Source organism: Carassius gibelio, chromosome A1, assembly GCF_023724105.1.
Source record: "Carassius gibelio isolate Cgi1373 ecotype wild population from Czech Republic chromosome A1, carGib1.2-hapl.c, whole genome shotgun sequence".
Lineage (NCBI taxonomy): Eukaryota > Metazoa > Chordata > Actinopteri > Cypriniformes > Cyprinidae > Carassius > Carassius gibelio.
Window position 1 is genome coordinate 13,781,688 of NC_068371.1, and position 25,876 is coordinate 13,807,563.

The 25,876-nt window shown below is 37.5% G+C and overlaps 1 protein-coding gene across 2 annotated transcripts in view; it reads right to left on the reverse strand.

Moving 5' to 3' along the window:
- The window catches only part of LOC127996712 (glypican-6-like), a 247,772-nt gene that overhangs the window by 163,349 nt on the left and 58,547 nt on the right, over positions 1 to 25,876 (reverse strand). For both annotated transcript variants that reach the window (XM_052591977.1, XM_052591971.1), the window contains exon 2: positions 24,235 to 24,393. In XM_052591977.1, coding sequence (XP_052447937.1) covers positions 24,235 to 24,393 — 159 coding nt within the window. The remainder of the gene's footprint in view (positions 1 to 24,234; positions 24,394 to 25,876) is intronic.

The window sequence follows — 25,876 nt, forward strand, 5'->3', positions numbered from 1 at the left end:
ACGTGATCGTAACCCGCCTTGTCGGTTGATGTACGAAACAGCCGCAGTGTTGTCCGTGCGGACCAACACGTGCTTGTCCAGCACTAGCGGACGAAACCGTCGCAAAGCTAGATGCACTGCCAGCAACTCCAGGCAGTTGATGTGCCAAAGCAGTCGAGGTCCTGTCCAGGACCCTGAGGCTGCCTGCCCATTGCATGTCGCGCCCCAGCCCGAGTTGGAGGCATCTGTTGTGACAACAACGTGCCGGGACACTTGTTCTAAGGGCATGCCGGCCCGTAGAAAGGCAAGGTCCGACCAAGGACTGAATAGGCGGCGACACATCAGTGTGATGGTGACACGATGTGTACCGCGGCGCCATGCCCATCTCGGGACTCGGGAGTGTAACCAGTGCTGAAGTGGTCTCATATGAAGCAACCCGAGCGGCGTGACTGCGGCTGCGGATGCCATATGCCCCAGGAGCCTCTGAAAGTGTTTCAGCGGTACCACTGTCCTGCCTCTGAGGGAACTCAGGCAGTTCAGCACTGAGTGGGCACGCTCGCTGGTGAGACGTGCCGTCATACTCACCGAGTCTAACTCCATACCGAGATAAGAGATTCTCTGCACAAAACAGAAACTGAAGATTCTCCGCCCGGCCCTCCTCCGGGGGAAGGAGTGGCGCTGTCTTCGCCATCTCCTGAAGAGCAGTTCTCCGCATCTCCGAGTTGCCCGTGTCAGGGCCGCTTGGTCGACTTCTTGGAGGACTTCGCAGCCGGGAGTGACACGGGGGGCGCCGCTCTCCTGCGCGGGGCTCGACGCACCGGCCTCGAAGAACTCTCAGCACGGGGCGGAGCTGGCTTAGAGGACGCAGGGGGGCGCCCACGGCGACGAGCAGGCTGAGGCGCTACCCGCGACGGAACGGTGGCAGCCGGAGAGACACGTCGGGGTAGGATGTGCTGGATGGCCTCAGTCTGCTTCTGTACCGCCGAGAACTGCTGGGCAAAGTCCTCGACAGTGTCGCCGAACAGGCCTGCCTGGGAGATGGGGGCGTCGAGAAAGCGCGCTTTGTCCATGTCCCTCATCACAGCCAGGTTCAGCCAGAGATGCCGCTCCTGGACCACCAGCGTGGACATCGCCTTCCCGAGGGACCGCGCCGTGACCTTTGTTGCCCGTAAGGCGAAGTCAGTTGCCGTGCGCAGCTCCTGCATCAACCCCGGGTCGGTACCACCCTCGTGCATGGCTTTGAGTGCCTTGGCTTGGTGTACCTGCAGGATAGCCATGGCATGCAGGGCAGAGGCAGCTTGGCCCGCAGCACTGTAAGCCTTGGCAGCGAGTGCGGCCGTCAGCTTACAGGCCTTGGACGGGAGGCGCGGACGATTCCTCCAAGTGGCGGCGTTTTGTGGGCACAAGTGCACCGCAACCGCCCTCTCCACCTGGGGAACCTCTACGTACCCCCTGGCTGCCCCGCCATCGAGGGTGGTGAGGATGGAAGAGGGAGAAGAGCGGCTTCTGGCCGTGAAAGGGGCCGTCCACGACTTCGTCACCTCTTCATGCACCTCCGGGAAGAAAGGCACCGGAGCAGAACGAGGTTGTGAGCCGCTTCCCGCGCCGAGAAACCAATCATCCAGCCGTGAGGGCTCGGGACTGGGCGGTGTAGTCACCTCCAGTCCGATACTCACGGCTGCCCGGGCAAGCATGGCCGAAAACTCCAAGTCCGATTCGGCAGCAGCGACAACACCCGAGGGGGGCAGCCCCGCCGAACCTTCATCCTCAGAGGTCGATAACCCATCCCCCGATGCAGCAATCGACATCTGGTCTTCGGGCGGCGCACCGAAAGACACGCTGGGACCGCTGTGAGACGGCCCAGCAGAATCAATCGGCAGCTGCACGGGACAGTCGCTGCGTGAGGAGTGAGAGGTCCGTGGGGCGTGGCACGGCGGAGAAGCTCTCACTGTGATCCTCAGATCTCCCAGAGCGCCAGCCGGCGGCCCTCTGCTCGAGCCAGAGAGACCGGGACGGGTGGCGACAGAGGGGTCTGCTGCACTCCCCTTGAGGAGTGAGAGACGCGATCGCAGCGCTGCCATGTTCATACGCCCACAGTAGACGCATGAATCATCCACGAGCGCAGCCTCAGCGTGTTGGACGCCCAGACACTGCAGACAACGCTCGTGACCGTCAACCGAAGACAGGAAACGACCGCATCCAGAAGGATACGGACGAAACGGCATCTTGAAAAAGACGCGAATCGTCCGTGATTTGCTCTTTTAGAACTGTCTCTTTTAGCCGAAGCGCCCAGGGGAATCGCCGTCTCGCAGGGACACCGCTGTAACGCGCCGTCACACCGACCAGGAACAGTTCAGCAAAAACAAAGATGAATGGCTTTGTAGTGATCTTCTTCATCGACTACTCGGCTCCAAAGCAAAAATCTAATGAGTGGATGCACCTGTCGCCCTATTTATACCCGCTGGCACGGGGAGTGGCTCAGGTGTGTTAATCCACTTGCCAATTTCATTGGCGTTTTCTCTTAAAATCAGAGATGATTGGCCTCCCAAGTGAGACCCCATTTGTCGGTCGACATAACTCGTAGTGACCGACAGATAGGGAACCTTGTATGGTCAGTAGGTCTTGGTAAAATGTTTTTACATTATTATTTACATTAACTCATCATATTAGTTATGAGAGATTAAACTAGACAATATTTAAAAATACAGTTTAAATGTGACGTGCACTGCAATAAATAAATGAAAAAATAAAAAATTATATCTTTATCAGTATTTTGTCAATCCTTTTGATTTAATACTTAAATCAGGATACATTTACTTGAAATGAAAAATGAAGATATTAAGTTATGTTTTCTGAGAAACTGAAGAAAATCAAGTGGGCTTATTCTTAAAGCAAGAGCAAATATTATTAAGACTTGGTTTCCCTTTGAATTATGCTGATGACATGGGCAGATTTTCTTTTTTTCTTTATCATAAAAAATAAAATCTTAAGTAAAATTTGTGAATCTTTTTATATTAGCTGGAAGTCTTTTACAATGAGTTTGCACCTTATTCAAAGAAGCCAAAACCATATTATATGGCCATGCTAAACCTATATATATATATATATATATATATATATATATATATATATATATATATATATATATATATATATATATATATATATATATATATATATATATATATTTATTATAATATATATAATTGAATGAAACTAAAAATGTATTATTATTTATTATAATATATATAATTGAATGAAAATAAAAATACATACAACCAATTTTTTGAATTTCCTGAAAACTTCCTAGTATGATATCTGACAGGTTTTCCCAGATCACATCATAAATACATTTTGGACAGACACTGATATACTTGAATACTAATTTACTGTGATAAACGCTTGAACACTTATGCGATCACATTGTTAAATAACTCTGGGAATGTGCAATTCAATATGAACCTGCTAACTGCATCACTAAGCTGAAGAGGGATCCACTAATAATGAGTTGCGGCAACTCATAGCTTCATAATTCACTTAAGGAATTATGCAAATCATGTAATGACTCAAACATGCAAAAAAATTAGTGTTAAGCATAATGCACAGTAGGCCTACAGTTTGAAGGAAAAACGAATGATATCTGATTATTTTAAAATCATCTTTTTTTCATATGCTATTATTTGATCATTTACTGCAAGCGACAATGATAAAGTATGGAAAAGTACACTAACACCACTTTTAAAGAACATTCGCACTAGGCTTATGGCTTTGGCTTCTTTGAATAAGGTGCAAACTCACTGTAAAAGACTTCCAGCTAATATAAAAAGATTCACAAATTTTACTCAAGATTTTATTTTTTATGATAAAGAAAAAAAGAAAATCTGCCCATGTCATCAGCATAATTCAAAGGGAAACCAAGTCTTAATAATATTTGCTCTTGCTTTAAGAATAAACCCACTTGATTTTCTTCGGTTTCTCAGAAAACATAACTTAATATCTTCATTTTTCATCTCAAGTAAATGTATGCTGATTTAAGTATTAAATCAAAAGGATTGACAAAATACTGATAAAGATATTATTTTTTTATTTTTTCATTTATTTATTGCAGTGCACGTCACATTTAAACTGTATTTTTAAATATTGTCTAGTTTAATCTCTCATAACTAATATGATGAGTTAATGTAAATAATAATGTAAAAACATTTTACCAAGACCTACTGACCATACAAGGTTTTGTTTTGTTGTTTTTTTTTATTTTGTTTTTTTACAGTATACACTAAGCTTAATTTGTTCAGTGGCTTCATATAAATCATGCTAAACCAACGCATAAAGCTGGTTAGTGAATAAAAGGTATTTACACTAAAATACAACGGTACAACTTTTTAGCGAATTCACCCCTGAATGCCTCTGTGCAACAATAAATAAATAAAACTAAAATATGTATACAGAAATAACAGCAAAAGAAATAATCCTTCATTCTGAGTATGTGAGCAGGGAGGATTTGGGCTGAGCAAACTCAATATCCAACAGAAGAGGGACTCGGAACAAAGTGAATTATGGCCGTGTGGTTTTCTCGGCATCCTTGACACACCGAAGTGAGCGAGCTGAGGAAATAAATAAATGAAAAGACATTAAATAAATTTGCCATGGATTTCATATAGCCTTTCCAGCAGTGTCCGCGGGGATGTCTGGCCACCTCTTCTGACTGTCCATCTTGTCAGGATGAGAAAAAGAGGCATGACCCGAATTCCCAATCAGTCATCTGCACTGACGTGATGAAATTACCGGGAGTGGCAGCCTTTCCCCTGATGATGGAGGTCGCTGGCCACCGTGAAAGAGAAACAGCCAGGACGATGTCCTCTGAGAGTAACCCGCCCTCGCTGACAGTCACTTCAGCTAACATTGGTGCATCACAACAATGCTTACTTATTCATGCTGGCTTCCAGGAACTACACGTGTGGTTTCAGATTGCAGAATTGAAGAGGAAATCTTGCTGTCATCGTGTCACGGCCGCATGGGACCACAAATGGAGCGATGCTGTGTCAAACACACCTTTTTTTGGGATTATAATATGTTCTGATCGATGCATTGACATTTAATCATGACTGTGTGCTGTGTCAAAGATATGCTTAAATTATTTAAGGGAACCGCATCCTGTGGACCAAATATGTGCATCTTGCAATACATTTAAGTGTGAAATACATCTATAATTAACCTTATAAGCCTGCTGAATCATATCTGATAGGTCTCTATATGATCAAAACATTGCTGAACAACCTGTTGCACACAATCTATTGCATGCTTTCTGTTGTCTGATTGATACTTTATTAGCAATTGAAACGTTACTATAGTAAAGCAAAAATCACCACCAACCCCCTAAAAAAAAGCTAATTTTGTTGCTTTGCAGCCTGAAATGAAGATGTAAACAGTTTTTGTTTTATCCAGCAGTATTTAATCAAATAATTAGTGGAATATATAACACCACCATGTCAAAAAAATAAAAAAATAAAAAAATAAAAATACCCACTCCTCAAGAAAGGCACATGAAGTCACCACTGAGCTTTGCCAAAACACACCTTGAAGATTTTTAGGCAGACGAAAATGTAATTATTTGGCCTCAACACCAAATTATAATCCAATACAGCTCACCATCCAAATAACAGTATTCCTCCAGTAAAACATTGGGGTGGTAATTTCCTGTTTTGTGGGTGTTTCTCTGCAGCAGGGACTGGAGAGCTTGTCAGGATAGAAGGAAAAATGGATGGGGAAAATACCTTCACATTCTTAAAGAAAATCTGCTGCCCTCTGCCAGAAAGTTGTCAATGGGAAGAAGGTTTACCTTCCAAAGTGGCAATGACCCAAAGCATACAGCAAAACTGAGCACACAGTAGTTGATGGAGAAAAAGGTTGAATGTCCTTGCATGGCCAAGTCAGAGCCAAGACATAAACCCCATTGAAAATCTGTGGAAAGACTTCCGGACAGCAGTCCACAAACAGTCAGCATCTAATTTATCTGAACTTGAGCAGTTCTGCAAAAAAGAGTGGGTAGATATTGCAATGTCTAGATGTGTAAAGTTAGCAGCAGTACCGGCGCTCCCTATGCACAGTTTGCATAGGGCACCAACTCCCAGGGATGCACCATCCCAGTTGCTCAAAAAAAAAAAAAAAAAAAAAAAAAACACCTTTTAAACGTTTTATATTTATATTAACATATATGTATACTCAAACATGTAAACTTGAACATATATACATAATTATAAAATATGCATTTTACGGTGAAGACACTAGACAGGCGAAGCACACGTGACACGCCATTCCCTCATCCACGCCCGTGCTAGCTCTCACCTCATGTTTGTGTCTGTTGGCTGACTGCAAATGATCATAACTGATGGATATCTATGGCAACAGTAGTCTGGTGCCGAGCTAAGAAAAAGAAAAAAAGCCCAAGATGAGGCCTGTGTATCATTTTACGTTTATAATCCTGTAAAGCTTTTTGTGATTTTGATAGCATTAAGTTAATAACGTGTTTTGATAATATCACCGCCACATCTGCCTTAATATTCTCTTAGAATTTCCATATCCCCTTCTGAAAATTAACCGTAATTTTACTTCCCAAAAAAAATAAAAAAATAAAAAAACATGGTTATTGTAACAATGGTAACTACAAACTAACAATGGCGTTGATACTTCAAACTGCTTCAAATAATAATCTACAAAGTATTCAGATAATATTTTTATGGTAATAAAAACAGACCTAAGTGAACAACAACCTTTAAAATGCCAAAAAATGCATTATATAAAAACAATGAGAAAATAATGGTTGGTTAATTAGTAATAATTGTATGGTTTCATTGAATAACACTGTTAAAATACAAAATGTAATACAAAATAAACAATTTGTGTTTATTAGGCTATTATTACAAATGACTACAAAGGGCGCCAAAGGCCTGATAATTGTTGTTGTAACACTTACAGGATGATCAAATCCTTGTTTAATATTGACCAAACATTTTATTCAAGTATCCACTTAATCTTTCATTTTTGGCCACTTTTTTTCAATAGAAATACTAGCCTAATTTCAACAAAAACATGTTATCAGAACCCTAACAAAAACTAATCCTTGGTTTTATGGAAGTAAAATTTTATTTTTTGTCATTTCAGAATTCTCGAGACTATAAAACACACTGTATGACAACTGTATTAAAAATCATAGCCATAGGCAACTGTCTAGCAACAGTTGTACAACTATCGCTTTTTCTCCATATTCCATACTCCATATTATACCCTCTATATTCTTACTATAATAGCCATAAAAGAAAAACTCTAGCTTCGATATTTGACCACTGTTTTGATAAAACATTGTTGCAGTGACAGTTATTTAGTAATTTATGTTAAATTCACCACTCATTCATATTCAGTCATGCAGCAGCGGTTTATTTGTGTTCACATAGATTCACTGAACAGCGTTAATAAGGGTTTATGGTCCGAAGATGCATGCACATGGAGATATTTGGATATATTTACTCATTTACGCGATCTGATGATAAATAGCCTCTCCCAGCACTCTGTGTGTGTGTGTGTGTGTGTGTGTGTGTGTGCACTCCTGTGTGCTCGCGCTTTGAGTCAGACAGACTCTGATTGGTTCTTCGCCTTGTCAATCTTAAGAGTCTCAAAACAAGACAATGTCACATGCTTCACTTCACTTTCACTTCCGCGTTGATATCTGAAAACAACAACACAGATACACCTCTGTACCCATGAAATATCCAAATAATAAACACACGATTGCGATAGTAATGGTTGGTATGAGATTTTCTTGAGATTAGGGGCATCTGTATAACAATATCGAAAATGTACATCTGAAATGCTAACTTGTGCAGCGATGTAAAAGGCTATAAATAGCATATTTTTACAACAGTAAATGACCGATTTCCTCCTGTGATTGCAAAAGGAAGTTATTACAAACATACTATCGGGGTTTAAAGTGAGTTTTGAGTAAAAGTGTACTAATAATTTCATAAATAGTCTGATGTAGCTTGATGCTAACGTTAGCTCTAATGCTGCTAATAGCAGGTGCATTTCTCCTCTATAATGAATTGTCACAATAGTTCACGTAAGGTCGTAAGAAAATATTTTGTTGTATTTTTATAGTAAGGCTTTTAATAAATAAGGGGTAAATGTATACTGAGATTGAAGCGAGATTGAAGCTGTGTGGTATGGTTAACCTTGAAATACCACAACAAAGGCTGATAAAAACAAAATAATAATGATAAAAGAATAATGGGGATAATGTATCACACCTGAAATAGAAATAACAAGGGCCTGGACAAGAAGTTCTGCAGCATGCTCTGTTAGAATGGGCCTGGTCTTTGCAATGCGGTGTTTGAAGGTGAACTGGTCATGCAAGATTACACCAAGATGTTTAACCGAGTTGGAGTGGCAGGGAGGATAAGAAGGTCAGTTTTTGCCAGGTTAAGCTGTAGGTGATTTTCTTTCATCCATGCCAAGATGTCCGCCATGCAGCTTGAAATCCGTGCAGTTACAGTTGGATCATATGGTTGAAATGAAAGCTATAGCTGTGTGTCATCAGCATGCCAATGGTAGGAGATGTCATGTGCCTTTATGATGGGACCCAGTGATGTAGAGCATATGTAGAAGACGAGGGGTCCAAGAACTGAGCCCTGAGGAACCCCAGTGACCAGTTGATGTGCTTTGGATGCCCAGTGATGAGAGGGCAGAAAGGAGGATCCAGCAGGATTTTATTATTAGTATTATTATTATTATTATTATTATTTAATAATAAGCTTTAAATTATAGTTACACAACCTCTCAGTTTTTAATATAGAATTTTAAAGACATATGGAAGTTGTAGAAACCTTATTTGACATGATAATTAGTGCTGCTTAATCACTCAAACTAGCAAGTGCTATTTTAGTATCATTTTGTCACAGTGCAGGGTGCCGTCTCAGCTTCCCCAGTGGTCTGTGTTGTCTTGTCGGTTCAGTAGCTCGTGGTCTGGGCAATCAGCGCTAATCATGGCAGGGTTGTGCAGATCACAAGCTGATTCTCCCCACCTGTCGCTCATTCCCCCACTCCCTTTATATGTCTCTGCTTTTCTGTCTGTGGTCGTGAGTAGATTGTTTTGTCTTTGCCCATGTTTTGCACTGTTTCTCAGTATCAGTCTCGCCTTCTGTTCTTGTGCCAAAGGATTCGTAATTCGGAGATCCGGCAGCGCGAGTGGTCCGCAGTGTGCCGGCCAGCTCGGAGATCTGTGTGCGCCAGAGCTTTTCGTTATTGTTTATGTTTTGTGTTTTGTGGCGAGAATAAAGATTCTCCTTTTCTAACTCTGCATCTGAGTCCTCTGTCCAGTACGCAACCTGTGACACATTTATACTAATGTACTGTTGTATTTATACTACTGAACCAGCTTTTAGTCATATCGGATTTATTTAATTTTAAGTTTATTATTATTAATATTATTATTATTATTATTATTATTATTATTATTATTATTATTATTATATTACTTTTTAGGTTCATTTTGAAACTTAACTGAAGCCTATTTTAGTTAGTTGTATTTATTTATTTCAAATAATTATAATTTTTATTTATTTATTTATTTAACGTTTAACAAAAATGTTTATGCCGGTAGAAATCCTCTTCACATCCTGATAGCAATCACTAAGTGTTTTAAATATATTTATATGTTGTTATATTTTATATGTCCGACCTGCCTGTCAATGTATCTATTTGTTTACCTCTGTGCAACCTGTTTGCGCAGACATGATACGTCATCAGCACGTTCCACTACACTATTGCAGACCAAGCAAAAACAGAAGCCACTATAATTGTAACATTTTGCATTTTGAATGGTAATGTTTTCCCACCAGTGTATGAGTCATGAGATCTGACAGCGTTGGATTCATCCCTCCACCAACACTGTCTCTCATCATGTCGCTGGTTATCCTCTGGTCTACCTGTGCACATTCATGCGTTCTGGTGGAGGCGTGGCTTTGGTGAGTGATTTGCAAGGAGAGTTACAATTATTTTTTATCTTCAGATTCCATTACAAATTAAATGTTTATAGGCTACGTTAAAAACACCTGCTGAAGGTCTGGCATGTAAGCGCACTTATACTGCAGTCATAATGGGCATCTGACAGTGTTTGTCAGAGAGCATCAGTATCTCTAGCTCTCTCTGTTATTTTTTGCCTCTTCCTGTATATCTCAATCTGTAAATCGATTTATCTGTAAATCATCTGCTTCAGACACAATATGATACTAGATTATATCTCCTCAGGCCTCAAATGCATGGGAAGATGAGAGCTTTCAGTAAAGAATGTGTGCATAATTGCATTGCTCGTATTATCTACTGATTTTTAGAGGTTTTGCTAAAATGACCATGACTATTTCAATTGCTCACAGGGCTACAACAAAATATCACTTTGATAATTGATTCATCTAATGATTATTAGAGTGATTAATCGACTAGTTGTTGATTTGTTTTTGTTTTTTTATATATATATATATATATTAATCAGTAGGCTTTGACTGATTATTCAGCTTTTACAATTATTTTAAATATTGAGTTATATCTATTATATGAATAGAGCTGCTTTATAGCAGACAATTAAGTTGTAATTCTGACGTTAAAATAGTTGTTGACTTTTTATTTTATTTTATTGCCAACAATGTCGATAATGTCTACTAATCGTTTTAGCCCTGGCTCATATTAATGTCAAGACAGTCTCAGCAAGTTTCTGTCACATTTACTTTCACAGAACTGATAAAGCATTTAATCTGGTAGACAATACACACAAAACTCCAGCTTATTTATAAATTGCGTACACAGTAATTCATGTTGACATTTCAAGTAATGAGTGATGGTATTTATGAGAATAATCTCATTGGAACGTTTTTGAAGTAAACCGATAGAATTGTGTAATATTATACAGACAAAGACTTTGTTTTGTATGTATATTTGTTAACTGCGGACTAAGGGTAGAATAATTAATTTAGATCTGAGGCAAGTTGTACCCTTGGGGTAAAATGGAATATCTTGCCCCCTAAAAATAGGTTACTTGAAAATGTTAAAGATAAAGTGAAAAGAGGGAGTGAAAATGAATTGGAGGCATTTGTTCACACCAGAATCGTGACTGCAGCTTTAGCAGAGGCACAGCCCCTCACAGTTTAATTTTGAAAGTCTAGTCGACTGCTGATGTCTCACTCTGGAAAGGAAGGAAACGCTTCTGAGGTCTGCGGTGTGTAATGGGAATCCAGCTCTCAGGGTGGAAACCATACATGCTCTCTTTCAGGTCAGTGGGTGAAGATAAAGACTTGGCCCTCTGAGATGAATCAAAGAAGACGACGTCTACTCAGTCTCACGTTCAGTACTGGATTCAATTGTATATTGTTGGTTTTGCACTTGCACATTCTGTTATATATTTCTGTCTGCCATAGTTATAATTTAAATAAAATACAATAAAAAAGCTAACTTATTTTATGTTGTATATTAAACAAACAAATTCATTCCACCAACAACTTTGCTAGTAAAATAAAATAATAAATGATAAATAAATAAAATATTTAATTATATATATATATATATATATATATATATATATATATATATATATATATATATATATATATATATATATATAATAAAATAAAATATGAGAATACTTTCAACCCTTGAACACCCAGCGACTTTGACATTTCAAAAGTCGTTTTAATGCCAGTGCAAGTTTTAACCAAGGCGACTCCTTCAATCTTCAGCAGTATGAAATTAAAAATGAGTGGTGTTGAAACCTGTACATTGTGAAAAATTTGCTTCCTCCCTTAAGCTGTCCTGCTGGGAAAAGAGCACAAGATTTGTCGAGTCTGTGGGGGTGACCAGAATCAAAGAAAGAGGCTTTTCGCTCTGATGTAATCAATCCTTTGTGGCTTTTCCCCCTCAGTAACATCTGTGATTCACTGGCTCTCCCACACTGAGCAAAGTGCCCGTATTTCTCTAATCCTGGGAGTTACTCATCGAGCTGTGCTTAAAAACAGGTCAGGATGAAGCAAAGTGGGAGATTGAACCCGACTAATGTATTAAAAGTGGAGTAATGCGGTCTAATGGACGGCCCATTCAGAAGAGATGAACATTTTGCATTTGCGCCATTCAGGATTCTGTGCCAAACAACGTGCCAATAAGTTGGAGAAGCTGCTTTAAAAACATGTTTATTATGCTACAATTTTTTCATAGTAAGTTTTCAAAGTTTTCAAGTAGTTTAACTACAATCAAGCTTTTTAAATCTTTTTTCAATCAAGTTACGGATTATTAATGCACTGTCAGATAAAATGTAATTTAACAATCATAGAAGTATTTACCAAGTGCAAAGCCAGTGAGTATCCCAATTAGGGTGGCAAAATTAATCTTGAAGGCAAATTCTACTAATATAACTAATGACAATACAACTAATAGCCATAGAAAAAACGATGCCTTGGTGCCTGCTGTCTACATAGTAAGTCATAGTCTGTTGAGGAAGCATTAACACTGATTTGGAACTTTACCTTTATTTTATTTTATTTTATTAATTATGATTTGTTGATTTATTGAGAATAAATTCAGCTTTGAATCATATAATATTACAATAGAATGTATATTTTTGATTTTTTTTTTTTTTTTTTTTTATTGTAATATAACTGTTTTCACTGCATTTTTAAAAAATGCTCTTAAAAATGCTGGGTAATGTTTGGGTAGTTTTTGTGTTACCCAGCACTTGGGTCAAATGTAACAACCCAATGTTTGGGTAGTTTTTATATTAGCCAGATCTTGGGTCAGATGTAACTCAGCAGTTGAGTTATTTGCAGGGATTTTACTTGTCTTCTGGAGAGAGCAGTTCTAAGCGTTATCAAATTGATGCATTCGTCTGTAAAATACAGATTTGTACACATTCTATTTTATCTTTAAAATCATTACTGTGCTGTACTGTATTGTGCTTGGGCAGGTTATAAAGGCAGTCACAGTATATAATGCTGTAAATGATAAATAAATGAAAATAAAATAAGTTATCATGCAAACCAGTGGTTGTGTGGAGTATTTTAGAAAAGTTGAGAGGATTTAAATTAATTTGTAAACATTATTTATTGTATAAAGTAAATAATAAGCTAGTAATAATATGAATATAGTAATATGCATAAACCATAGCTGGGTTAGATCAACCCATTATGTTGGGTTAAATAAACAACCCTCTTTTTAACCCAGTGTTTTTTTAGAGTGCTTGGTGAAAATACTTCTGTCACAAATAATAAAACATAAACAAACCCAACTTTTGATTGCTAGTGGATATCACTGTTAATTGTATTGGTGATTGTAATTGTAATCATATATATATATAACAGCTATGTCATTTTAAACAAACAAAAAAATAAATAAATGGTTACTCCATCCCAAAATGAAACTTTTGACATGAATCTTGTCAAATCATGTAATTACCCCAACGTTGTTTTAAACCTGTAAAAGCTCGGTTCGTCTTCGGAACACAATTCAAGATATTTTGGATGAAAATAATTCTGTGCTGCATGTGCTCTTATGTGTCATCCGCGCCACAAGGATGCGCTGTTTTATTTCAAATCTAGGCTTAATACACATAGAAACACCGCATCCTTGTTGCACAGATGACACAGAAGAGCAAACGCAGCATGGCAATTTTTCATACCTTTTATGGGCCTTGACACTATTTATTTGGCAGTCTACGGGACAGTCTCAAGCCTCCAGGTTTTCATCGAAAATATCTTAAATTGTGTTCTGAAGACGAACAAAGCTTTTACAGGTTTGGAACGACATGGGGCTAATTGATTAATGACAACATGTTCATTTTAGGGTGGAGTATCACTTTAAGTCTGCAGCATTTCTAATTTTCATTAGTTTTTGCATAAAAGTACCAATGTTACACATAATGTGTTTAAAAGACATACAGGGAATAAACAAAATACAAAAATAAAAAAAATAAATAAAAATCTGTTCCAATTCAGACAATTTCAGGCCATAACAGCATCAGGATTTTTCAATAATGCATTAAAAACACAAGGCTCCATAGTAAGCTGAGGCGGAAATCAAAAAGTGGGTGTTAAAGTATGTCTAAATAGGCTCCTCTAAATAGCAAATCAATGAAAAAATGAGGGCATGGAAAATGGATGAAGGATCAAATCCCTAAGAGGAGGCTAGAGCTCCAGAAGATAAAGGACGAATGTTGCTTCACAGCCTGGCAGAGTGGGCAGCCGTGCTAAAGCAGCCCTTCGCTCCAACTATTCCGATTTATGAGCAGCTATGACCATAATCATAAAAAAATAAAATAAATAAATAAAAGACAATATTTGTAAAAACAGATTAATATCTGCAGTTCACATCAATTTGATAGATTAACTTTACTAAATATAATTATATTTTTAATTTTAAATCAACATAAGGCAGTAAAATACAAATAAAAAAGTAATTGAACGATTATAACCATATGTCAACCATCATGATTCATTATAAAGGTTTTTAATTTTTTTAAAGGGAGACACTGGGTGTCTATTTACCACAAGTTAGTATAATACTTCATGAAATATCTGCAGCATATGTTAAAAATCCTCATAGTCATGCAAAACATCACCCTTTTCACTTGTCAAAACAGCTCTGTTCACAGCAACCCATTTCAGTGCATGTCTCATTAAAATATAATGAGCTACAGTATAATATCATATTGCTCAGAAAATCAAAACAGCTTGATATTTGAGATAAGGATTGAATGGATTTGTATTATTGTATGGTGGTTGTGTCCACACTGCTTAGACACATTTAGATGCAAAAAAGTGAATTTTGCATCCAGTGTCCCCTTTAAAGGGACAATAAGTAACTTTTTAGGTATTTTATTATCTAAAATCAATATTTTTATTCATAAATATGCCCTCAATGGTGTACAAATACCTATGCCAATGTTTAAACTAATCCTTGTAAATGAAGAATTTATTATCTTTATATACATGGGACGGGTAGGTTGACGGAGGCTTCCATGTAGTTCCGCCATCTTGCAAAACTATAATAGCAGAGAGGGACAAAAAGTACTAAGCCAACGCGTTTCCACAGCGCGTTTTCGGTCAGAGCCAGAAACGCAGGTGCAGAGCAGTGAGAGGCGCTTGAAACTGCACCGGCAAGTTTAAAAGTCTGGATTGCATTCTTATTATGGACCATACATATGCCGCGCCACAGGAGAAGAAAACATCGTCGCCAAAACAGTCAAAAATAGAACGTAAAAGGAAACGTGACCGCAGATTACAGAAAACAAGAGTTGATGTCGGGGAAGCTTTTTCTAGGTGGAAAGAGCTAATGCTTGATAAAGATTTCAAAAGAGACGCTGAAGTGGCCAGTTTTCTTCTCGACAGGTAAGTCAGTGTTACAGTCTATATTATAATATTTTTTTTTTATATCTAACAATGCATATAATTCAGAAAATATAACGAATAAATTAGACATAACTACTAATTACAATATTTCATGTTTTCCACAGTCTGTAATTCATACTGTAACATTCGTTTGTTAGTTGTCATGTTGCAGTTTGTTTGAAATAACACACCTGTTCACCTGAAGGAAAACTCGACGAAGTGCTATTAGAAGACATCCTGTCAAAGCTTTTTGGTACATATCGCCTACCGTAGATGCAACGCGCATTTGAAAAAGCGAGGCGCTGGAGAGCAAAATTAGTTTGAATGCAAAATACAATTTCACCACTTGATGGGAGTAATTCCTACTCAGTGTCCCTTTAAATATATATATATATATATATATATATATATATATATATATATATATATATATATATATATATATTTATTTATATTAATATATATATATTTTTTTTTATTTATTTTTTTTTTATTTATTTTTTTAAATGTAACAGATACATACTATACAATTAATATATAAATACTAATTCAACTTTTAAATTATTATTTTATTTGCTTAGCAGCTAATTCACATGACAGACAAAAATCTGCTGCCTACATCAGTTTTTGGCTGAATGTACTCTTCGGGGGAAGCAGATGGACTTGACTAACTTCACTTCACACCCAACAGAGTACAAAAAGGGATCCATTCATCACGCGTCAGCTCAGCTTTTTGAGGAAAAGAGATACTGTGGACGAATCGATATTTATCCTGCCAAACTGAAGGTGTTTCTGGGGATTAGCTGCCAAATCTGTGCTGCCTATCAGAGTGATAAATAAAGCCGCATGTATATGCGCGTTTGTGTGTGTCATTGTGTGCTGGTCTCTTTCAGATACACATGCCCTCCGAGATAAAGACAGGAAGACAAGCAAACCATGTGGTCGAGATGATAAAGAAAACATGCACTACGACCTGACTTCAGATGAAATGTGAGCTGCTCAATGAAACAGAGGTGTGGCTAAAAAGAGCAGGATATTCATCTCACAGATAAAACATCAGATCATAATGCACATTCATGCATTTACAAAATGGATGGGGGTTCAAGCCTCAATTGAATTTGAAATTTGAAATAAATGTATATATTTATATTAAATGTATGCATTTAGCAGACTCTTTTATCCAAAGCGACTTACAATGTATTCAAGCTATCAATTTTAACCTATCATGTGTTCCCTGGGAATCGAACCCCCAACCTTGCGTTTGATAGCGCCATTAGGGGAAAAAAAAAATTATTACAAATGAGTGATTATTGTCCAGCAGTGTATTTGATTTCTTACAGCCAATTAAAAGTAATAAATAAAGAAGAGAATTCCTTGTAAAAAAAAAAAAAAAAAAATTATAAAAATATGCTAATGATGATAATACATAGGCTACATACATACAATCGTTCTAAATTAGCAAAAATCGTTCTTGAATCGAATGGAAAACCTAAGAATCGTGTATTGAATCGCTGCCTACCCAAAGATTCACAGCCCTAATATATATATATATATATATATATATATATATATATATATATATATATATATATATTCTTCATTGTCTTAATACAAATACTTTTACCCAATGACCTGACAATATATTGAGGTCTTGAAAGGCGAAACAATCTGTCTGTGTAAGAAAATTAACATTATTTATAAAATTATTACAAAATTGAAGAGAACAATGGTCTCAGCTTAAACTTTTCTTAACTGAAAAAAAAGCCAGCAAGCTAGATTAACAGCAAATTTTAATTTTTGGGTGAACTAACCCTTTAATTTCTATACAACAGCCAACAAGTCACACAACACCTTCATCACCGCCTCAAATTATTACATGCTGATATGCTAATTACTAATTAATGCAAATGCAGTTGACTAGGTGAGCAGAACATAATTAATAACAGAGCTTTTAACTGGGTTGATTTGATCTACAATGGCAAAAAAGCAAAAACCACTCCACCTGTTTATACCAGGTTTATTAATGGCATTGGTTAAGAATTAATGGCTTTGTTTACCATTAATGAATTTTCCTCATTTCTTTGGCCCAAATCAGCATCTATAATGCCTGCCATACCCAGATCCAGCAGCTCGCCTGCATAATTTACAAACTATCAGTGTTATAAGCCGGTTATGTTCATCACAGCCTCTGTGTTGGTTTGTAAAACTCAGAGATTTAACACAAATTCTCTAAGAAATGGGCAGAAGAACACAGAGCTTTGATTTGGAGTGGACTCTAAGCTGTCAGAGAAATAATGTAGGTTATCAGCTTGCAGTAATTCACTGTGAAGGGTTTTGTTATGTCACTGGATTAATGTGGGTTGGATAGCATAGAGCAGGGTTCCTCAAATCTTGCCCTGGAGGGCCAATGCGCTGCCGAGTTTAGCTACAATCCTGATCAAAGTCATCTATCTGAAATTTTCTTATGATCCTGAAGACATTGATTAGCATGCTCAGGTGTGTTTGATTAGGGTTAGAGCTAAACTCTGCAGGAAAGTGGATCTCGTGGGCCAGTTTTGAGGATCCCTTGCATAGAGGTTGGCGTACAGTCAAGACACTAGAAACTTCCAGCATGACACGTTGTATCATGGCCTACGTCTCTCTGAAAAATCAGTATGCAAACTGCTGGCTTGATATGTCTCGTAGTCATTCACTGAGCAACTCTGTTCACATTCTCCTAGGAATGGAAGAAAAATATATTTAATAGCTCAATTGCTTTGCCTAGATTGCAATGATATTAAACAGAGACTTCTGCTAAAGTCTGTAGCCTTTTCACAGACATTTATCATAAAATTATCTGAGCTGCTATTCAAATTTATTGAAAAGGTCTTATCACGCACAAAAAAAAAAAAAGCCTGAACTTTTGGAATATATACCCCCAATCCAGAAGGGGGCGACTGCAGCGATAAAACACAGTTTCATATCCTGCCGCTAGCAGAAGAACAGCGAATGCCATGCTGTTGTACACTTGAAAACAAAGTCCACTAGACAGTGACCATGTGCTGATTCTGAATGCTTCTCCTACAGACTAACGATCGAGCATACTTTAAAAGGCTTGTGCACTCAACTGTTTGCAAAACAGAGCTTTATGCTCATGTATCCTACCTCTCTCATTCCCCACAAATCCAAATATTCCATAATATGTCCTTATTTGCAATGCAACATATCTGAATATATAATTAACTATTATGCAAATTATAGGCTTTGTGTTTCAGTGTTGAAGTGCGCACCGCATGCACGCACCACACATGCATCACTGTATAAAGGTCTGCTTTAATTCGTGTACACTCACAATGAAAAAAAAAACACTGTGCTTTCTGCCATTTGAGTTTCCTTTCTGTGAACAAATGAAGCCGGTCACAAAAAATGAACTGAAACTCAACATGTATAGACTATGCTACGTGTCGCATATATATATTTTTTTTTCTGTTGTACTGAAATTGTATAGAGCCATGACACCGGAACCAAAGTACATACCGAACCGTGACGTGTACCGTTCCATATATATATATATATATATAAGACTAAAATTGTTTTGCATTCTTTTAGACAATTGTCACAAAATGTACCAATTTAATGCAAAATCTCATTTTTATGTAATTGTCATGACTCACACAGGAGCGAAGGAGCAAGGAGTGGATAAATCAAAAGGAGTTTTATTTACGGCACGCTGGGGATCACAGGACTGGAGACATCAGGAGAACAGAATGACATTTAACAGCTGACGAAGAAGTGGAGACAGAACTCACTTTAAATACACAGACACCAGATGGAACACACTTAGGAGCAAATGAACAGATTAATCAAAACACTGCTGGAGACGAATACACACAAATGAGGACAGGAACAGGATGGACCAAATAAGGGCAATGGAGGCATATGAGGAGCAAAACATAGACCAGAGCTTGGCATTATTTCCCCCTCCTGAAAATAGTTTTTATTCTTCACTTTTACTGTTTTTTTTTTTTTTTTTTTTTTTTTTTACTTGTACTTTTCAACTGTTGTATAAATGCAATATCACACGTGTAGCCATGCTTAAATTTAAGAAATATATATATATATATTTACTGTAAAACATTCATTTATCTATATTTCAGATATTTTACTGTTTTCATATGTATTTGACTGAAAAAATATGCATCACATTAAGTTTATTAGATTGTTTGGAAATTTGAAATGCAATACACATGAATTAATTTTTTATTTAGGTATTTTTTTGTACTCTTACTGTGTGAAAATTATTGATTGTACTTGGTTTTATTTTTATTCTCCTGAGGAATCAGAGTAGACATGTGAAATACTTCAAGCAACTGTGCAACTGTGATCTCCATTAAGTTTAATTTATGAAGCCAGAGAAGAATGCACAAGTACTGTATGCACACACACACACACAGACACACACACACAAAGGTAATTCACTTGCACTGGATCTCCTGTGGAAAGCAGAGATTGTTTACATCACATGATATGCTCAACAAGTGCTGTTTCCATTCACACTACATGCAAATCAACTATTCAGGAGCGCTAATATTAACCTTTACATAACCCATGAATATGTATTCCAGCTCTCTACTGTACGCCTTCATTATGACATTTCAAAAACTGTATAATTAGTTTAAGGTGTGTGGAGCAGATCTGTTTGGTTTTCAGGTAAATTATAGTGGCTTTTCAGAGTGGCTCTGACCCACTTAATAAGGACCGAACCCCTTAAAGGAAGTCATAACAAAAGGTTAAAAAGTATATTCTACACAGATCAAGATTAGGAACATCTCTGTGATTGTAAAAGTAGATTAGAAGTTATTCAGAGCCTATATGTCCACAAACAGAAATCGTTACCAAAGTTTGAACACTTTCGAAAAGGTGACGTGACATTCAGCCAAGTATGGTGATCCATACTCAGAATTTGTGCTCTGCATTTAACCCATCCAAAGTTCACACACAGCAGTGAACACACACCGAGAGCAGTGGGCAGCCATTTATGTTGCAGCACCCGGAGAGCAGTTGGGGGTTCAGTGCCTTGCTCATGGGCACCTAAGTCGTGGTATTGCCTGCCCGAGACTCGAACCCACAACCTTAGGAGTCATACTCTCTAAACACTAGGCCACAATTTCCCTCACAAATTAATGACCTTTTGAATAACAGACTAAAACTCCCACACAATGTGAAAAAAAACAACATAAAACTTAATATGTTAACACAGAATAAGAATATGTGAATAACTCAATTTTGACAAAAATGTCAGATAGAACCTTATAACTCCAAGGGGACGATATCCAAAACACTTTGACATCAACCAGAATTCATAGATTTATTTTTATCTTTGCCAGTCAAAAATCTTAAAAAAGTTATTCATGAGCAACAAACTAAAAAAGATGGGAATTGACATGACTTACTGCAATATTTTCAATGAAGCTGCTACAGTGACTCAAGAACTACCGAAACCGATTTCCAAATAAATCTTATAGACCAGTTTTCTGAAACAACTGCAAAGACTTGATAGACTAGAATGATTCAATAGAAAGATTTGTATGATTCATACACAAATTCCTGCTAGTAACACTAAACATTTTGCAATATTACAAAGAATAATCAGCTGGTTCAATTTTCTGAACAGTTTCAAACAATTCATTCAAAAGATTTGAGACAATAGTACGATTCATTAACAAATAGCTACTTCAGACTTACTGGTAGTGTTAGGATGTACCGGCAGCCAGGTGTAAATAAGACAATAGGGAACAAATTGCACAGTTCAGAGTGGTTTTAATCCCCAGGGTGCAAAAATAGTTCTCCAGAGTGTGCAATGTAGCAATAGTCAAAAACAAAGCAAAAAATAGCAAGACAAAAAAAAGTTATTTACAATATACAAACAAATGTAAGTTTGGCTATGCCAATATCTAGGCCCAAAAATACAGTAGTGATGGCCGATTCATGAACGAATCATTCAATTTAACCGGTTCTTCTTAGTGAACCGGTTGAACCAGTTCACCAACTCGAACTGAATCGTTTGAAACGGTTCACGTCTCCAGTAAGCATAAATCCACAAATTACTTAAGCTGTTAACTTTTTTAATGTGACTGACACTCCCTCTGAGTCCCCTCAATATCCCGGGGTAATCCATTTACTCAAACAGTACACTGAATGAAATGCTGTGAAGACCGAACTGAAGATGAACACCGAGCGGAGCCAGATAATGAACAAACACGCCCACTGTTGGAGCAGTTCTCGTTCTCGAGTCAAGAACCGGTTGCTTCGGTTTTCGGATCACCAGTACACTCAACCGAGAATCGTTTCTGTCGGACGCGTCCGATTTGAGAACCGATGAGCTGATTCTTGTTCTCGAGTCAAGAACCGGTTGCTTCGGTTTTCGGATCACCAGTACACTCAACCGAGAATCGTTTCTGTCGGACGCGTCCGAATTGAGAACCGATGAACTGATGATATTGTGCATGCGTGTAATTTTGTAAGTATTTTGTTAAACATTGGAAAGTGTGATAAAATAACTATATTTTATTTTGATTTTTTTTATTATTATTTTTTTTTAGATTAATGTTTCCAATCTGTATTGTATGTATAGGCCAAATGGGTTTTCAGGGAAGTTGGACAATAATTAAGACTCTAAAGACTCTTATGTTTAATAGGAATAAGGGATGATTTATGAGATATATGTACTGTATTTATAGTTAATGATGACATTCACAAATTGAGTTTGTAGTAAACAGAACATGAACACGAGTAGAGCAGCTGATAACACTGAACTGCAGCACGTGCCGGTTAGAGCGATTCTCGTTCTCGAGTCAAGAACCAGTTGCATCGGTTTTCGGATCATCAGCACACTCAACCGAGAATCGTTTCTGTCGGACGCGTCCGAATTGAGAACCGATGAACTGATGATACTGCGCATGCGCGATTCAGCGTGAAGCCAACTGACTCACAGCATGTCTGAATCGAAGGGATTCTTTTGGTGATTGATTCTGATTCTGTACTAGTAATGTTATGAGCGTGGGTATTTCGAGGGCTTGGATGAAGGGCAATCTGGCAAAACGTAAGTTCATTTAATAACAAATACATCGCAATGGATTATGTTTAGTAAGTGGATCAAGGTTTCTGCGCTGATGACACCTAATTTATTTACTTTATATCTTCAAGACTTAAATCTTCATATGCACATTATTGCTGTTACTGTATTTAGGTGTTGTTGCAAAACTCAAATGTAAACTTTTCATGATTATGAGGTTTTAACTGACTAAAGTTATGATTACTGACTTTATATATTTGAATGTTTGATAGACGTGATGCCATTACGTCATTGCCAATGACGTCATTACGTCGAGCGTGAAAGAACCGATGAACCGTTTTTTTCAACCGGTTTATTGAATCGAACCGTCCGAAAGAACCGGTTCGAGGAAAAGAATCGAACTTCCCATCACTAAAATACAAGTGTAATTCAGCCTCTCCATACAACCCACCTCTCCCCTGAAATGGCTGCCTTTTAAAGCTTTGGCTCCTCCTATATTTGGAACATACCATGTTAAGGGGGGGGGTTCTATAATTTACAATCAGGTGATAAGATAAAACCATAATAACATCATTATAGTTTGGCTTTACAACATACATCACCTATATCTATAACAGTTTAAAATGCTCAAAGACAATAAAGATATGACTTACAAGGAAATGAGCAAATGTTAGCTTAAATATGGCTACTTCCCATGTGGATAAGTTTGCCAAAGTGAGCGGTGCAACAGAAGGTATGTCTAGCTGTTTGAAATGTATTGAAGTTACCATGATAATTAAATTAAATGAAATACACACTTATGTAAAGTATTCTGGTCTTCTTTTCTTGTACTGAACACTAAACATTTAAACAAATAACATTTAACAGACAAAAACAAAACTAACTACTTGAGGTGAAAACTGGGATGTCACAACACCAAAATTAGCGCTACACACATACAACTATATAAGGATGGTATATTTTTGCCGGCATTTAGTTTGTATGTGTAATGGTGGAAAATGTTTGTTGTGTGCACATGCCCATACTCAATCCCTTCACAATAAAAGTCCTAGGTCACAGTCAGTCTGTGACAGGTAGTAACACTAAATATATATATATATATATATATATATATATATATATATATATATCTTTTTTTTTATATATATCTTTTTTTTAACTTTACTACACAAAGATTAACTTGCAGGTTCAGTTTCCTAAACCAGCTCAAACAACTCAATCAAAATACCTCATTCAAAAGAATGTGCTGTTCACAAATTCCTACCCCTAATATTAAACATTTTATAACTTTAATGCACAAAAATTCATCTACAGGTTAAGGTCTTTGAACTGGATCGAACAATTCAATCAAAATATGTAACTTGATAGAATGATTAGCTCACAAATTGCTACTTCAAATTCACTACTATTAACACTAAACAATTTTTAATTCTCAATACACAAATTTTAATCTGCAGGTTCAGTCTTCAAAACCAGTTCAAACAATTAATTCAAAAGACCTGACTCAACCGATCTGTTTGTTCACAAATTGCAACTTTAAATTTGCAACTACAAACATCTTCCACAAAAATTTTGATTTGTTGGCACGCCCCACCACCCTTATTTCAGGTTTAACTCAGCCAGGTGCCATTACACATCATTTCCAGTGTAATTTGCATACTGAAGGTACAATTGCTTTGCATCGCATCTGTTTATTATGGACTATCTGGTAATCAAACCAAAAAACCTGGATGATAATATTGGGCTTGAAAATATAATCAAACTAAACACCAATTGTTGGGCACTTACCGTCAAACTTTTTATGTCTGGAGGTAAATATCGTCCGTATGTTGAGGCTGTTCTCATCCACTAATTTCTCAAAATCCAGTTTACTCTGCTGGCCAAGCCTGTCCTCCATGTCTGAAGTGCAGCATGTGTAGCCTTGGGAACAAACCCGCAGTTGTTCACCTGTGGGACGAGAGAAGGACATATTTCACTAGCCGCACTGGGAGACACGGAACTCTTCACACCAAATCAAACACGCTTCATTAAGCTAGCGCTGCGATGTTTGATTTCCCAAACCGCACTGAAGACGTGAAGGTGCACCAACAGAAATTAATGGTGCATGTCGCTGCTGAATGTGACATCTGTAATTACGTCAAAGACACAGGTGGATGTTTGAGAGCTGTCCTCAAACTTCCTCCAGGCATGTGTTTTGCTCTCAGGTGAGCTTTTTAATGACTGCGAACAAGTAGAAAACTTGTCAGAGTGTCAATGTCATTACATACATTAACATAGCATTGCAATATGTACAACGTGATATTTTATGTAGTGCATAACAAATTGCATATCATATGCATTTGTACTTCTGAAGTAAATGTATCTCCAGCTTAAGTATTAAAAAGGTCAGTTTATTTATTTTTGTTCTGACGGCAAATTACCCTGCACTCATTGTAAAATGCATAAAATGTCAACAAATATCTGTAACATATTTTGTCTTTTTGTGTTACATTAGGTCTGTTCAACTTGAAGCAGTCTGCTGCGTGGGACTGGTCGGTCTATGTCTATGACATCAGTTTACATGTAATGTTTGGTTGTTATTGAACGTTTACCGTGAGATTTCTATGAAAGTTGATTTCTGTATGTATTCCTTTGTGTGATTCCTTACTACTGCCAAATGCGTGACTACTGCCTTCTGTCAGTGTAACCTGTGGATTATTGTTAAAGAGATCATTGGATGTCCATTTTCGACAAGTTGATATGATTATTTATGTATTTATTTATTTTTTTTACTCTTTTTACAGCAGTTATTGCTCATTCGAAATGTATTTGTAAGTATATGTGTTACATATATACATGGAATGTAGAACATATAAAAAGTGCTCGTTGCTCGTCTGCTAGTGGGCAGTGGGTGTAGTTTGGATTTTACATTTGTCCATCTCTACCATCTGTCTACCTCAGCATTAAACAGACCCATCGCAACTTCACAAAAAAAAAACATTCTGCCAACACCTGCTAGATTAAACATGCTGTCAGCCAGACCACCACTGCACCAGCTCACAAGCCAAAGCCAAAGTACTTCTGGCATGTGTGTATCGAGGGACAATGCAATGCTTGGAGGAAATGCCAAACTATGGGCTAGTGATACATTTAAAATCACGTCAAAATTTGGCGAGGTATCATTAGTTGCTCACAGTGAGGAAAAGCGATAAACAAGAGTGTGTTGGTAATGACATTGCTGCCGAACACTGTGTGAGAAAAATCTCATTCTCATACAGCAAGTTGATTTGAAAACTAATCTCAGACCATTATGTACTGAACAGGCAGATGCTAGCTCCTATTTTGAGTTTTTATTGACTTCTGCAGAGAAAATATTTTGAAGCCTGTGTGCGATTTAATTTCTGATTGTGTCTCCTCGTTTTAATGTAATGAGCGAGAAATTGTGCAATTT